The sequence below is a fragment of the Drosophila serrata genome, unplaced genomic scaffold (assembly GCF_035046125.1).
Source record: "Drosophila serrata isolate PLE 108 unplaced genomic scaffold, ASM3504612v1 contig_2, whole genome shotgun sequence".
Taxonomy (NCBI): domain Eukaryota; kingdom Metazoa; phylum Arthropoda; class Insecta; order Diptera; family Drosophilidae; genus Drosophila; species Drosophila serrata.
In genome coordinates this window covers 1,638,856-1,654,167 of record NW_028256900.1, presented here as the reverse complement: position 1 = coordinate 1,654,167, position 15,312 = coordinate 1,638,856, and the positions used below count along the sequence as shown (strand labels likewise).

Here is a 15,312-nt window from a genome sequence, read left to right as displayed (position 1 = left end):
AAAGCCAAAAGTAGCCAAACCGTTTTATGGCAATCGAATAAGTTCTACAATTTTTGTTTTACATTTCCTATATATAACAGATATTATTTTTATTTATTTTTAAATTAAAACAGAAAAAAAAGAAACATTAGTTTAAGCTGAGCTTTCCAAGGAGCAATCCTCTTTTTGTTGTTTCCATTTCAGCTATTTTCCCATCAATTTCAGATGGCAAATATCGGATCGTCTCTGCAAGCGGTATTTAATCGATAGCTGCATTGTGCAGCACTATCTAGCGATTCGAAAACGTAAACAATGCGGAAAATGGACTCGGCAGAGGAAGAAGCGAACAGCAGTAAGTTGATTATTAAATATATTAAATTGGTTCATTTAATCAGAAATATTTTACAGCAAAAAGGCTGAACCACCATTTCCGAATCCGATGGTCAAAGGAGATGGAGCAGCTGGTAGTAGATCTCTGGGAGGAATACATAGATGACTACTTTGGGGCGCGCAAAAGACGCCTTATATACAAAGACATGGCTGAGAGAATAACAGCTGCAGGCTTAGCCGTTATATGGACTGATGTACGGAACAAGCTTGAGAACCTAACCCGAAAGTACAGGTAAGTGTTCCTTACCTTTTGAAACGCACATTTTCATATAATTTCCATGCTATTAAAGGATAGAGAAGGAGAAAGTCATGTCCAACCAAGGAAGTCCTTCTAGATGGCGGCATTTTGAGAAAATTCACTCCATATTGAGCGATGTAAAACCAGGCAGACCATCGAGTCGAGCGACTGTCAAAGAGGAATTAGCCGAGGGTCAGTTTAATGCAATCTTCTTGCTTTACAACGTATTAATTTGTAAAGTTATTTGCAGATGATTTTGAAATATCTTTGGATGACGCCGAGACCGAGACCAACGTTGACCCCCAGTCCGAGCTCCTCGTTATAGCGCGGGAACAACTACAAATACAGAGGGAGGAGCAGATATTCAATAGAGAGCACCGACGAGCCCAGCTTAAGGTCCTAAAGTACATTGCTAGGTCGCAGGACCGATTGCATTCACTGTTAATTCAGCTTTTGACTGACACAAATGACGACGACATGTAAATAATATATTAAAACTACCTCCTAATTGTCATAAATAAAACTGCACAATTCGCCAGTCTCTTCTTCTTTTCAAAATTTCGGGCGCAATCGAGACGTTGCTTATTGCATCAGCTGTGAGGAAAGGACGTAGACAGCCATGCGGGAGGGTTTCCGGGGGTTAAACTGTGCCCCTTTAATGCATTATCGGTAATTTAGTTTAGTATTCTATGAATTATTATATGAACCATAATTTCAGGTTTCATAATATCAATTTAATAGAAATGATATTAAAGAAACTATTTTTAAAAACCTTTTGATCGGTTATAAGCCCTCTGTATAAATTGCTGCATACGCCCATGTGGACCTTCAGCTGTTTACGGCAAACGGTGGTTTTGTGGAAATCAGAGTTTAGAAACTAATTCCCAATAACTGTTTAAAACACATATCAGCTTTCCAAAACCTTATTTTATACAAATTAACTTCTTTGTGGCTGAATTATTATTTTCAACATTTATAAAGTGGTTTAAAAACAGGTTGGCAGCCCTTTTCTGTTGCAAGTAACAAGCGGCAGCTCTGCCTACCGGCAAACAAGAGGAAGAGCGAAGTCATGACAACAAAACAAGTTGCTTCCGATAATACCTTCATTTTTCACTTACCACTTTGATTATAAGGTCCAAATAAGAGATTTTCGGCATGGACAAGCCTCAATTGATCGAGCACCTTCACGAGTCGGTCAATTACACCGTCTACGATACCAAATGGGTGCCGCTGTCCGCGAAGTTCGTGGTGCTCGGCTCCAAGGCGAACGGCCACGGCATCATGGACATCTACGAGCTGAACAAGGATAAGTTGGAGAAGGTGAAGTCTGTGGAGAAGAAGGTGGCCTTCAAGTGTGGCACCTTCGGAGCAGCTTCGCTGAGGAACCGTCACATGGCCATCGGCGATTTCGAGGGCAGGCTGCAAGTGCTGTAAGAAATTACAAATTTTCATGGGAAAAAGCTCGAAATATACTTTGGCTTACTCTATTTTTCAGGGATCTGGAGCAACCGGACCTGCCGGTCTATAATGTCAAGGCCCACAGTGCCATAATTAACACCATTGATGCCATCGGAGGCACGCAGATCGATTGTGGAGCTCCCGAGATTGTGACAGGCAGCCGGGATGGAGCTGTGAAGGTCTGGGACATCCGTCAAGGGCAGGCCCCGGTGGTGGATATGTCGCCGCCGCCTCAAATGGGCGATGGGGTGAACCAGAGCAGCTCTCGCCGAGATTGCTGGGCCGTGGCCTTTGGAAATACGTACAATGCCGATGAGCGTATCGTGGCTGCTGGTTACGACAACGGGGATCTGAAGATCTTTGATCTACGATCCCTCTCCGTGCGCTGGGAGGCCACCATGAAGAATGGCATTTGCGGCCTGGAATTCGATCGCCGAGACATCCCGATGAACAAGCTGGCAGTGACTACTCTGGAGGGGGGACTTCTGGTCTTCGACATGCGGACCCAACACCCGACCAAGGGATTCAGCTACGTGGAGGAGCGCAATGCGGGGCGTAGTGTTGGCTCAAATGGAGTGATCAGCGGACCAAAGGCCACGGTATGGGTGGTTCGTCATTTGCCCCAGAATAGAGATCTATTTCTGACTGGCGGAGGAACCGGCTCCATTCGTCTGTGGGACTATGAGTATCCCGCCAAGAGGGTCATCGATGATTCGGATGGCAACAAAACCGGTGTGGCTGGGACGATGCACATGGTCAGTGCGGCAACTCTGAGCACTCAGCCCGTTCACTGTTTTGATTGGCACCCGGATAAGCTCGGCCTAGCCGTATGCGGATCATTTGATCAGAGTGTTCGGGTCCTGATCACCACCAAGCTGAACACATATTAAGGAATTTAAAATCAACAAAGACGCTTAATGCTTGTGATATCGGTTCATGGGTAGATGCAAATAGATTTATATTTTTCTCAATATAATTGCACCAACTACTGGGGTAGCTAGTCACCTAAATGAGCTGAGATACACATAAATCAATGGACAGATCTTTGATAATTAAATCAAAATAAACTTAAGCACCTTAACTTTACTCACTATATGAACTCTTTTTCTTTTATGATGCTCTGGTTACAAGATCAAAGGCTATGGATTCTTTTATCTAAGCTTGCTGACCCCAGCCATTTATAAACAATACTTTCTATTACAAGTGAGTTAAAAAATCATTTAATGAAATCAAAAAAAATGTCGATTGTAGTTAAGAACTACGAACGCGGCGCACTCATTCGCTCTTGAACTATTTTGGTTAGATCTGCGATCTGTTTTTCCAGCTCTTCCACCTTCTGCGTCTGCTCCTCCGGCACTTCCACGTTGATAACCTTTTTCAAAGCATTTAGACATGATGTGCCCGCCAATCTGGCGGAATTCAGCTGCGATGTAATCATTACCTCACTCTCATCCTCGTTGTGCTCTTTAATAGCCGCCATTGATAGTTCTGCGACCTCCAGGCAGAGATCAAGAGCCTTTAGGGCATGCTCCGATTTGGTTTCCCAACCCAAATGCTTGGGTGTGTAAGCCCGATATGATTTGACAAGCTTCTCGGCTTTTTTCAGTGGCGTTGAAGCCACTAAGGCAGCCAGTTCCCAAACAAGAGGCTCATTTCCATGCTGAATGCTCTGCAATCCCAGCAGCTTGACGAGACGTTTGATAAGCGCACTAGAGCCCGCAGGATCCTCCTTGGAAATGCCGTAGACAATTCGGGTGAGCACTTCCTGGTCGAGGTAGTGCTGCTTTAGCTCCGTCAGACGCTGATATGCTCGCATGGCATCCTCCCAGTGAGACGTATCCACGGCCACCAGCATGTAATTCTCCCACACCTTCCAGTTGCTGTAGTTGCACTTGAGGGCTTCGCCTAGGACGCGATGGGCTCGTTGTTTGTCACCTAACTTAATCAGAGCCTTGGCTAGATTGTTCCAGGACTCAAATCCGTTCGGTTCCAGGTGGGTGTAAGCTAGATACCATTTAACGGCAGCCTCCCATCGCTCTAGCTGAATGGCGCAGTAGCCGCATCGCAGCAAGATCGCCTCCTGCAGCGTGTTGATCTCCAATGACACCTCAAAATGCTCCATGGCCTGCTCGTATTCTGCCCTTCTGTAGAAGTAATTGCCCCAATAGGCTTTGGCCTTTCCGCTGGTCTTTTTGGAGTAGATCCAGGCCTGCTCGTAGCACTGCGGATCATCGATTGCGTCGCCGAGAAGACAGTATAGCAAAGCCGTTGGCTTTTTCTCCAGCTCCTGCCGGATGATTTCCGCCGCCTTATGCCGCAACTCCAGACTGGTGTAACACTCGATGACCTGCTGCCAGGCGTGAATCTTCAGGCAAATATCCAGCGCGGTCTTGGTCATGCCCAGGGAGCGCAAAAGATCTACCAATTGCAGCTGCACTTGCCACTTGGGCTGCAGATGGGCGGCGAAGCCATAGGAAAGCCTAGAACGAAGGGATAATTCCTCTTCGGAGCGGTCTAGTAGCTTAACGCACTCTTCGCACTGCTTCCAACTCCGTTCAACCGTTCTGCGCTGTCCCGATTCCTGCAGGCAGTTTAGGAGAAGGGCTGCCTGGCGTACTTGGAGCGGTCCGTGCTCTTGGTAAAGGAGCGTTTGGGTATAAGGCTCCAGCTGCTCGTCCGCCAAGCGATCCTTGGGTTGTGAACGTTTCAGTTGTTTTCTAGGAGACGAATAAAGGGAAAAATAAGTATAGTTCGTTAATCAGAGGCCTTACTCACACCTTGGCCAGCACAAGAGCTTGCAGCACGCTGGGCAGTGTCATCACTTCATTGTCCTTCGGCTCAACAAAGCGTATCCGTTCCAATCTCGTGTCATCTTCCAAGAGCAGCAACTTAGGTAGCTGTGTCTTCTCGTTCGTCTTGGTGGCAGGAGTCAGGACTTCCTGTTCCTTCAGCTGCTCCACTTTAAGGCAGAGTTGCGGGAGAGCCTTCTGCTGGAACTTGGTGCGCACACCCAGTAAACCCTCGACCTTGAGTTCCACTTGCAGGTGTGTGCAGAGCTGATCCAGCAGCTGGGAGGCCGTGTCGGAGCGGTGGAACTGCAGATAACCGTTGGCCAGCTCCAGCAGCAGCAGAGCTTGCAGCTCCCTGCTTTCGAACTGATCTATTTGGGACTGAAGCAGCACAGCTGCCTTTTTAAATTGCTCGTACAGCTCAGCCGCCAGATCGTCCAGGACATGTTGGTGCAGACAGATCAGCCGCAAGCGCCACCAGGTCAAGACCATTGAGTTGGGATGTGTTTTTTGCAATCCATCAAGTATTTCCCGGGCCATCAGCAGGAGTTCTGCTGTCTTAACATTAGGATTGAGCTCCTCGCCACTGGCCTTTAGCTTCTCCGATGCATCTAGTTCCAGGTCGAGGCTTAGCTGGCATTCGACTGCCTTGTCGAACGGTCCAGTGAAGTTATTCTGAACAAAGGCAAAGATAAGGCAAAGGAAGTCCCTTAGGTTTGTTTTTCCATTATCCCGCCAGCGTTGAAGGATCTCTCGCAGATCCTCCACTGTCCACAGGTCCTGGCGAGTCCACAGCTGACGCAGTGCTTCATCGGCGGGCAGATCTAATGGATAACAACTATTATTTATGTTTTATTTATTATTTTAGGTAATACTCACCCTCTGCAGCCACTTGATCATTAAAGTTGCATATGTAAAATTCACTGAAAGCCTCGGCAACCATTATCACAAATGTCCTTGTGATGAAATCCCAAAGATTCTAGAATAAACAATTTTTTCCACGTGCTCCACGTACTGCAAAACCCGGTTTGTTGTTGGATTTAAGTTCTGGTTTCTCTAACTATACTCATATAAGTCCTTGTTTGCTCTTAATTAAGTTGCAATTATCACTTTAACGATTTATTGCAAGTAAATAATTACAATTCTTATATTAAATTGTTGAATTAAAACCAAAACAAGTGTTTTCGGTGGAGTTTATACACATTTTAAATGAAAATACCAAAGAAACCTAAAAACAAGTGTGGTATTTTAAGTAATTTGCCAAACGGTTCATCATCCAAACCAATAACGATAACAAACATCGGTGTGGTTCCAACTGTTATCGCTTACCAACACTTGTTATTGGCGGCATTTTTAAATGAATCCTCGCAATAGCAAACTAAAAACGAAAGCATTATTTTTAGCAATTGCTAACCAACGCCAACGAGCGATACACTTAATTTCGAGTAATTAGACGGATTTACATCATTGACCAAGTCCCGACGGCGCCAGCACGCAAGTCAGTCATTCAGTCATTTAAAAATAGGTGTTCTAGCCGGGACATAAATATTTACATAATTGCACATGCAGGCAACGCGTGGAATGGTCAAATTTCCTTTGAATCTTTATCTGAAACTGAATCATTTGTTTTGGAAGGCTGGAACAAAGGGAAAGTATTACCTGTGATAGAGCGCAGCTTTTACTCTTTATTATATATTTTCTACCTTTTTTTTTGCATTTACCGGCACACACAGAATGACTAATACTCACGCGAAAGATAGCTTCGGAAAGCTTGTGGGGTATTTTTTATTATTTACGTCTTAGCCGCCGTCGCCACAGCCGTAGCTTCTAAATTTAAATTTCACGGTCAAGGTCGTCGATTGCCGTCGTCGCTATCGGAGAATGCGATGGGGGTTGGATAGGGTGGGTAGGCGCTGCGCCGGCGGGGGTGGGTGGTGATTCGAAAACAGCGCCACCGAACATAGTACAGTTGGCGATGGCGGAGAAACAAAAGAAATCGTATCTGCCAGATAAGTTGTATGCGTTATTGTATTCTAGCGAAACTTGATAGCACGAGATGTGATAATGGTTGGGTATTTGGTATCAGAGAGCCCCGCCCCTCCTCCGATGCATTGTGAGGGGGTTATCTGTGGACGCCACTTATCGTCGAACAGGAATCTGCTCCAGTTCAAGGTTGTCAATGGGGGGGAAAAACAAATCAGCGTTTTGAAAATAGATAAGCCTGGCATTTCCTATTATTAAAATATTTGTTTTAAAATTTGGCTCAAAGGTAAGCTCAGAAACTGAAGCATTGGTATTAAGAACAAGAAAGTTAATGAAAATATTGCAGATATTTAAAATATATTTATAATAGTATGCCTAGATACTTAAACTGTTTTTGTTTAATAAGTATTTAATACTAATGGTTAATAAAATGTTAATTAATTTTTGAAGCCTTTTAGTTCGCAAATATTTCTTATTATTTCAGCTGAACAAATATTCAACACAATTTCTATAAAGATTTGACTATTATTATTATTATTTTAGTAAAGCACTCAGGTTTAAGTGCTAATATTTTCACATATCAACGTCGTATACACAATAAAAATGTATTTTAATACACATTTGTAAGGTTTATTTTATAGGTTTATTTAAATTAAAACTCCCCATTTCCCTTTTAAATAAATCCAAAAATATAAGGCATCTGCAAAAGCTTTTGTAACCTTTTTTTTTGCGCCAAAAAATACTCTTAAATGCATTTAAATTTGTATTTCCACCACAGCGTCAAAAGAGAAGGAAAATCAAAGCTTTCTTATTATTTTCTCTTTAAAAACAAAATAAAACTCTTAGTTTACTCAACTCTTTGGATCTCTTTGGGGCTCAGTAGCTTTGCTCTTGACTTAGTCACTCGCCTGCAAGTTTTTTGCCATGTGCTATTTTTTTTGGCGCGATTATTATTACTTTTCGCTCAGTCCCCTCCAGAGTTTCTGCTCTCGTTCATGCCGGCGTTGCAGTTGCAGTTGCATGGCGCATGCACAAATTGCACTGAGCATGGAATCCACTTGGAGCCGGCACGCGGCTGCGGTGTGAACGTCATCATGACCCAAAACAGGCAGCTGCATCTGTCTCGGCCTCTGTGTCGAATTGCACGTCAGCAATGAATAATGCAGATACTTTTTTTTTATAAACAAATACTTTAGATACAGATACGGATTCAAACTGCTATCTCAAGTAAGCAGAATCGGGTTTGAATTTACCAAATAGCATATATGGGAACTTGTTAATTGAGCTGAAATAGATAAAGTAAAATAAATCAATAAATAATACAATATATAGGAACATTATTATATGAAAGTTAGAAAAATGCTTTTAAAGAATATTTATTAATTTAAATTCTTATAGCAATTTACCTTGTACTAAGTCTTGTTTATTTTATAGGGTAAGAAGATTTTAAAAATATATATTTTGAAGCTCTATAACCTTTAACATTTGTTTAGCTCATTATAATTAAACATAAAGTTAGTTTAACTGTCTTTAATAATATTTTTAAAAGCTTTAGCTCTTAGAAGCATAGACAGCTTCTTAGGCAAATATGAAAGATATATTTTAATAATTAAATAGCAACTTTATATATAAATATATAAAAAGTAAATCTTAGTTATGTTTATGATTGGTCCTTAAATAACAATAACATAATACTTGAAAATAAAAGACTAAGTCAAACTAAGTAAAAATAATACTTGCAGGTCATTAAGTATTTTGTAAATTCATAAATTAAACATTTCCATCTGTAATAAGTTGTTTTCCTGCAAAAATAAACAAATTTTATCGTATTTAGTATGTCGTCATAAAGTATACTTCAGATAACAAATGGCGTAAATTCTTATCGAAACCTTTTCCTTTTGTGGATTTATTTTAAAGCTTGACTAATCATATTAACCCTTTCTGGTACATGTACAAATTCCCGCTTAAAAGCTTTATTCTTTCAAAGTAATGACGCAAACAAAAGAAATGAGCAAGAAAAACTTTCCATAATAGGAGGAATTTAAAACAAAGTTAGGTGGTCTTGTTTGTACTCTAAACTAAAAAAATAAAATATAATAATAATAATAATATTGAAATAATAATGAATAAAACCTTAGCAGAAAAATTAAAGAATAATAAAAAAAATGTAATTTTTTGTTGCTATTTTAGAATTTGTGTTCCTGGAGAAATAAATTGTACCATTTTCTCTTTGAAAGGGTATTCAAATATTCTACTAAAAAAGAATGTTTCAAGATCAAGATCATGTCATGTTTTTTGCTTAACTGGTCTTTATAAATAATTTAAAGTTAAAGTTCTAAACACAAAAAACAGTTGCTCTGTACCGCAGCCATCTCACCGTCTCTATTTATATTTATTTATATCTGTTTTGCTGGCTTTAATTGCATTTCGGTTAATTTATATATATATATATATTTTTAATTTCAACACTTTTAATGTTCCTATTTTGCCCGTTTTGCTTGCGAGCCATTCAAGGTCGTTCGGGTTTTGTTTCAATATTGTATATTTGTATTTTCATTTTATTTTTATGCATCTGTGCGAGTGTATGTGTGCTTTTGTTATGGCAAATAAATGCAAATAAATATAATTTGTTTTAGTGTTTATTATACCCTTGCAGGGTATTATAATTTTAGTCAGAATCATGAAACGAAGTAAAGGAGTTATTTCCTATCCTATAAATCATATATATTCTTAATCAGCATCAACAGCTGAAGCGATCTAATCCTGTTTGGAGGAAAAATAAATTTTTGAAATTTTTTTAGAATTTTATAAGGGGTTACTTAAAATTTTTGAAATTCGAAAAAGAAAAATTAATTTTTAAAATTTAAAAACATAGTATACAGATTTGTTAGCGCTTTAAAAACTAGCACAACATAGGTTACCAATTTAAAATTATTACATTTTTGACTTAGTTATGATATTTGATAACTTTATAAATTTGTCAAAAATTCAAAACATTTTAAACATATTTGTCTTGTCCCATGATCCTAGGGTATACACACTTCGGCTTCCCCAACTTAGCTTCCTATCTTGTTTTTTTACTTGTTGTCCTCTTCAAGTGCTCGCTTGAAATAATTTAATTGCTGTGACATAAAGGCGACAGCCACACCAGTTGCCCAAACATTTGGTTACTCGATTATTAGCTGCCGATTTTGTTTCTGATTTTTTTTTACCTCTCCCTGGGTCTAGTCAGTCGAATCGATGTCAGTGGGTTTCCAGAGCGCCAGTGCAACATTTTCCAGAGTTAAAACAGTTTTCACTTTCACGCTGCGACTTTTACATAGAGTTGTGTTAGCCACTTGCTCACGGGGTGCCCTTTAATTTTTATGAAGGTGAGGATTAAACCTTTTCCAGTTCACCTTCTTTTCCTAGAATTTTTGAAACATATTTTCCAAAGTGTAATGACATTTTTTAGGTAAAAAAATTAGCAATATTTTAAATCATATTTCGAAAATAATGACCATGAAATAATCTGTTCCTCTTAATTTCCACAAAGACTATTTTTTTTCCTTATTATTGTTATTGATTAAAAACTTTAGAAGGTTCCATAGGTTTCCGCAAAAAAATTTAAATGGAGTTATCTATTATCAATTAGCAGTTCATTAAGAAAAGTCATCTTTATTATATTAATTAATATATTAAGAATATTAACACATTCATATATTGTCAACCATGTTCCATTCATAGTTCAACAAAAAGGTGCTTTTTTATATTAAAATATATAACATAAATATAATTTTAGTATTTATTTAACACCTTTAAAGTTTCAAATATATCTGCTCTTTTCCAGAAATTAAATGACGATAAAAACACTTTTTTTTTAATTTAGAAAGAATAGAAATAAGTATTATTCAATTCCTTCGTTAATTTGCTAAGAGGCTTCAAATATTTTATACTATTATTTAATATGGAATACCTATCCCCATCCCACGCACTTTTGGCCTTGAGACCATGCTTCGGTTTGACCTTGCCCATCTATTAGGAACCATAATTTCTTGTTTGCCATTCGAGATGGATAAATTTTCATATTTTTACGGTGCTCTGTGAACTGTGTGAGTTGTGTGTTGACTAAAATGCCACACAACGCATGCTAAAAAGTTCTACCGAAATTAATTTATTTCGCACTTAATTATTCAGCTCGAGCGACTGAGAGAAGCGCGCTGACCTTGGCCGGCAGCCTCCGTTGCGGCGCCGCCCTCTACCCTCGCCACTCATTTCTGGTTGCGATCAAATAACAACAGCAACAACAAAAGGCGGGGCCAAAAAAATATTAAAAAAAAAAGAAATAAAAACAAAAATTTGATCATACTCGGACATCTATTACCCAGAGAGAACCGCAAAAGCAAAGTCAGAACGCAGAACGAGCAACATTGTAGAGCTTCGCGTAACCAAAACAAAAGTTTTCGAAAATAGTTTTTGGATCTTGTGACGGACAATGAGGAAGATATTTTAGATATTTAGGAATTCTATGAAAATAATGCGCAATTGTGCAAAAGGTGCTGACTGCACTAGAATCTATATAGAATCTGTGCCTGTTGTCTGGGGATCAAGTGACATCACGAGAACATGTGGGATTCACAGGGACGACTCACAAAATGATGAGCTAAGCAAGATTTTGTTGGCAAATGCAAGAGGAATTGGAAGAATAAGGTTAAAATATTCTATATATTTAAAAATCTTTATTGAAATTATGTTATTTATTTTTGTAATATATTTATGCTGAAGTAAAGGTTACTCTTCAATGATAGTTAAAGTAAGAATTAAAACTTACTTCGGGTAGCCAAAGGCGAAACAACTATCACTATAATGTTGTTGGGTTTCATTTGTAAATTTCTGGATAGCCACTCTACCCTATATATTTCTTATCAAAATTCCATATACTGATTTCTATAAATTATATAAAACAAAAACGCCAAGTGTGTATTACCCACTGGATCATTTTATAGCAATCATAACTAAAAACAAAAAATTTAGCTAGGCAATTAACTTTTGAGTTATGCGACTTTAATTAGGCTTTAAATAGTATCATCCTCTTCTTCTTCCTGGTTATCCAGATGTATTACATGGGCCACGTCATATTTATGAGGTCGAAGCGCAATCACTATCACTATCACCGGAGATGTTATCACTAGGTACCCCCTGGACAGACTGAGGCGCGCGCGAAGCGAGGGCCTCTATTTATAGTTCCCGAGCCAAGAGAGCAGAGAAATTGAGAGCGCTAGAGAAAGTGGTACCTCTAGAGATAGGCAGAGAAAGAGCGAGAGAAAGCCATATCTCTAGAGCTACACAGAGAGAGAGATAGACATACCGAAAAATATTGAGTTAAAGATCAAGAGAGAGAGAGGGACAGAGAATGAGAGCTATACTCCATCTCCCGATTAAAATTTTAAAAATAATAAATACATTATTATTATATTTTAAAAGATATTTGCAGCGTCTAAAGACTTGTTGCCACAAACAATGTACTTATTTTTATAAGTTCCTTGTAATCCAGATATAAATCTTTTAGAGCATATTTATTATTTTGAATTTCAAATAATTCTTCCCTATTTTCTCTTTTGTGAATTACAGTTTAGTCACAACTGTTTACACATTGCCCAGGCAACGTAATCCCCATCGCGGTATAAAATTGGCAAATTACCTAAGCACAATTTCCCATTAACTTCTTTATGGGTTTTTCATTGTTTTTGCCTTATTTTTATTTTTTCTTATTGATGTTATTTCACACTTGCAGAAGTGCAAGCTCATTTCGGAACATACTATATATAATACTATATCCACCTGCTGACACCGCCCCTTTGAAGCTCTCCAAAATCAACTTGTTTTTGGCCATATTCTAAGGCAGAATCTGCCCGTTGACCTTGAGCAATTATTGCTTATTAATACTATAGCTGTTGATGTTTCTATATATTTTTGTTTTTATGGATTTTTATGCGTTTCGCTTAATTCCTGTTTCTCCGGCCAGTTGTTCTTTTCTTTTCCATGTTTGATTTTGGCGCGCGCCAAAAATTGTTCATAAGTACTTATTGCCTGAGAAACTATTTTATTAAATTAATCATTTTGAGGAGAACACGTGTGGATTTTTGTATGAAAATTCTAGAGAATATAAATCAAATAATTTAAGTGAACTTTGGTATTTACATTGTGTTTCCAGTTGGAAAACTCAGAAAAACCTTGAACTCATTGAACGCAACAATTATCATAAAGACCTTAAAATGCAAATAAAATTTAATGAAATGGAACAAAAGGAAGGTGCAATAAGAAAGCTGGTGACTTTTAAAATAACCTTGTTATTTAAAAAAAAAATTAGTATAAGAGTATATGCATTTTTATAATTAAATATGTAAGTATATAAAAAAACAGGATGTGATGAAACGAACTATAGATGCATGATCAGAATCTTAGAATATAGAGAAGAAGTATATTATATTTATAGTTAAGTATTTTGTAGAACTATTATAACAGTTATTATTATTTTATTTTGAATATTATGTCTGTTTTTTATTTTATATATAACTTTATTATATTTTTTAATAATATTTATAATTATTTAGGTAAGAACCTATAAACCTTAGTTTCCTTTAGGGCTTACTGGGTATTGGCATGTGTAATTTTACAATCAGTTCAAATTCAAGGGTTACACAGTCACCACAAATTTGCATGGCATTCACAGAGTTTATGCCCATAAAAAATAAAATATATATATGACTGCAACAGTGTATAAAATATTAAATATATTTTCTTATACCTTTCTTTATCAATGAAAATGAAATGCTATTGAAAGTGCATATTGATATTGCATATTTTTTTGCATTTCTACGGGTCTGATCTGATCTACCTATGTATGTACCTCTCTCTTTCTTTCACCTATTTCCATCTCTTTCTGGGGCGATGTTCCCTACCGTTTCTTGCCCTGTGCATTGTGAGTTATTTGCGTCGCCGTCGCCGTTTTTTTGAGTTTACCGGCCTGTCGCATTTTCAAGGACGTCGCGCTTTGTTTTGTTATTGTCTGGAGTAACTCAGTACTTTATAAAAAAATAAAATAAATAAATAAAAATACCGACAAAAAAAGCAGAAAAAAATAGCAACAAGCGAAAGTGCATTGAAATCAAAGTCATGCAATGGCTGGGAATTTTTAAAACAATTTCTGTCTATACATCTTATTGATTTCCTAATAATTCTTAATATTGTTTTCAATTTCTTGTTTTTGTTTTTCTTATTTATTTAGAATTTTAAAGGCAAACGGATTTATTTGTCAAAATATTCGCAAAACACAAACAAGGTGAAGGTCAGCCAGGAAAGTCCCCAAATGAATTTCTATTTATCTAATTAACAAAATTAAAATAAGCAAATGCCGCTGAGAATATTAAGCGATAATTTTGCAAACACTTATACACTCACACACTTAAAAAACAAATAAATAAACTCGAAAACAGCTTTGAAAAGGGAACGATGGAGGGAACGAAATGAAGCTCAAAAATTCGGGTTTATGGTCAAGGTCAAGGACGCGCCATGACAACCAGAAAATAAAGCAACAAAAATGCGAGTACAATGAATAAGCAAGGCAAAGTGAAATAAAATCAAACTGATTATGAGGCAGACGACTGTCAAAATGTCGAACGTGAAAGGAAAGTGAGGAAAGCATTAAGCGAATTGCTGGATACGCTTTCTTTTTCTAAAGATTGAAAGATCTTTTTAAAATATCTTAAAGATTGCAAAATATTTTTACATAATATTAAAATCTTATTTAGATGATTCCCAGATACTATTAAATTATATTTGAATAAATAGAATCTCTTGTTTCTTATAATGTTCAGGAGATCTTTTCAAAAGATCTTAGAAAAGTATCTTAAAGATTGCAAAATATTTTTACATAATATTAAAATCTTATTTAGATGATTCCCAGATACTATTAAATTATATTTGAATAAATAGAATCTCTTGTTTCTTATAATGTTCAGGAGATTGAATTTTTTTTGTTTATGCTTTAACAAATTTTTAATAAAATTATTAAGCTACCTTGCTATTAAATCTTCTTTCTTGTTTTATTAAATATCATTAGTATAAAAGAGTATTCCTAGGTCATTTATGTCACCCAAATTACATGCTTCATGGGTATTTCATTGAGATGCGAACTTGACATTTTCCAGATCAAATCACTCAAGATCGAATCGAAAAGAATCTGAAGAATCAATTTTAGGCTCTATTAATCACGGCGACAAAGCGAGACAGAGAAAGAGACAGAGACACTGATAGACAGAGATAGCTTGCAGCATCTGATGTTCCGTTCGAGTCCTAAAATAAAAGATCTGAATAATCAACGCTGGGGGCTCGCTCGTGCTTTTAATTAATGAGCTGAACTTGGACTTGGTGGTGAGTAGTTTTTTGTTGTTTTGTTTTTTTTTTTTGCTTTTGTTTTATTTATTTATTTATTTT

At 37.5% G+C, this 15,312-nt stretch overlaps 3 protein-coding genes across 3 annotated transcripts; 2 read left to right on the top strand and 1 right to left on the bottom strand.

Moving 5' to 3' along the window:
- Nucleotides 1–10: 10 nt before the first annotated feature.
- Nucleotides 11–1,145, top strand: LOC110178958 (uncharacterized). Its single transcript, XM_020946261.2, has 4 exons — nt 11–331; nt 388–601; nt 660–799; nt 858–1,145. The coding sequence occupies exons 1-4, from the start codon at nt 292–294 to the stop codon at nt 1,088–1,090; spliced, it is 627 nt and encodes a 208-aa protein (XP_020801920.2). The 5' UTR covers nt 11–291; the 3' UTR covers nt 1,091–1,145.
- Nucleotides 1,146–1,474: 329 nt separating this feature from the next.
- On the top strand, nt 1,475–3,158 carry Wdr92 (dynein axonemal assembly factor 10). Its single transcript, XM_020946245.2, has 2 exons — nt 1,475–2,037; nt 2,103–3,158. The coding sequence occupies exons 1-2, from the start codon at nt 1,763–1,765 to the stop codon at nt 2,953–2,955; spliced, it is 1,128 nt and encodes a 375-aa protein (XP_020801904.1). The 5' UTR covers nt 1,475–1,762; the 3' UTR covers nt 2,956–3,158.
- A 104-nt stretch (nt 3,159–3,262) lies between these two features.
- Nucleotides 3,263–11,702, bottom strand: LOC110178945 (tetratricopeptide repeat protein 27). Its single transcript, XM_020946244.2, has 3 exons — nt 5,734–11,702; nt 4,841–5,678; nt 3,263–4,782 (listed from the first exon to the last, which is right to left on the bottom strand). Exons 1-3 carry the CDS (start codon nt 5,795–5,797, stop codon nt 3,324–3,326), a joined length of 2,361 nt encoding a protein of 786 aa, XP_020801903.2. The 5' UTR covers nt 5,798–11,702; the 3' UTR covers nt 3,263–3,323.
- Nucleotides 11,703–15,312: the final 3,610 nt, after the last annotated feature.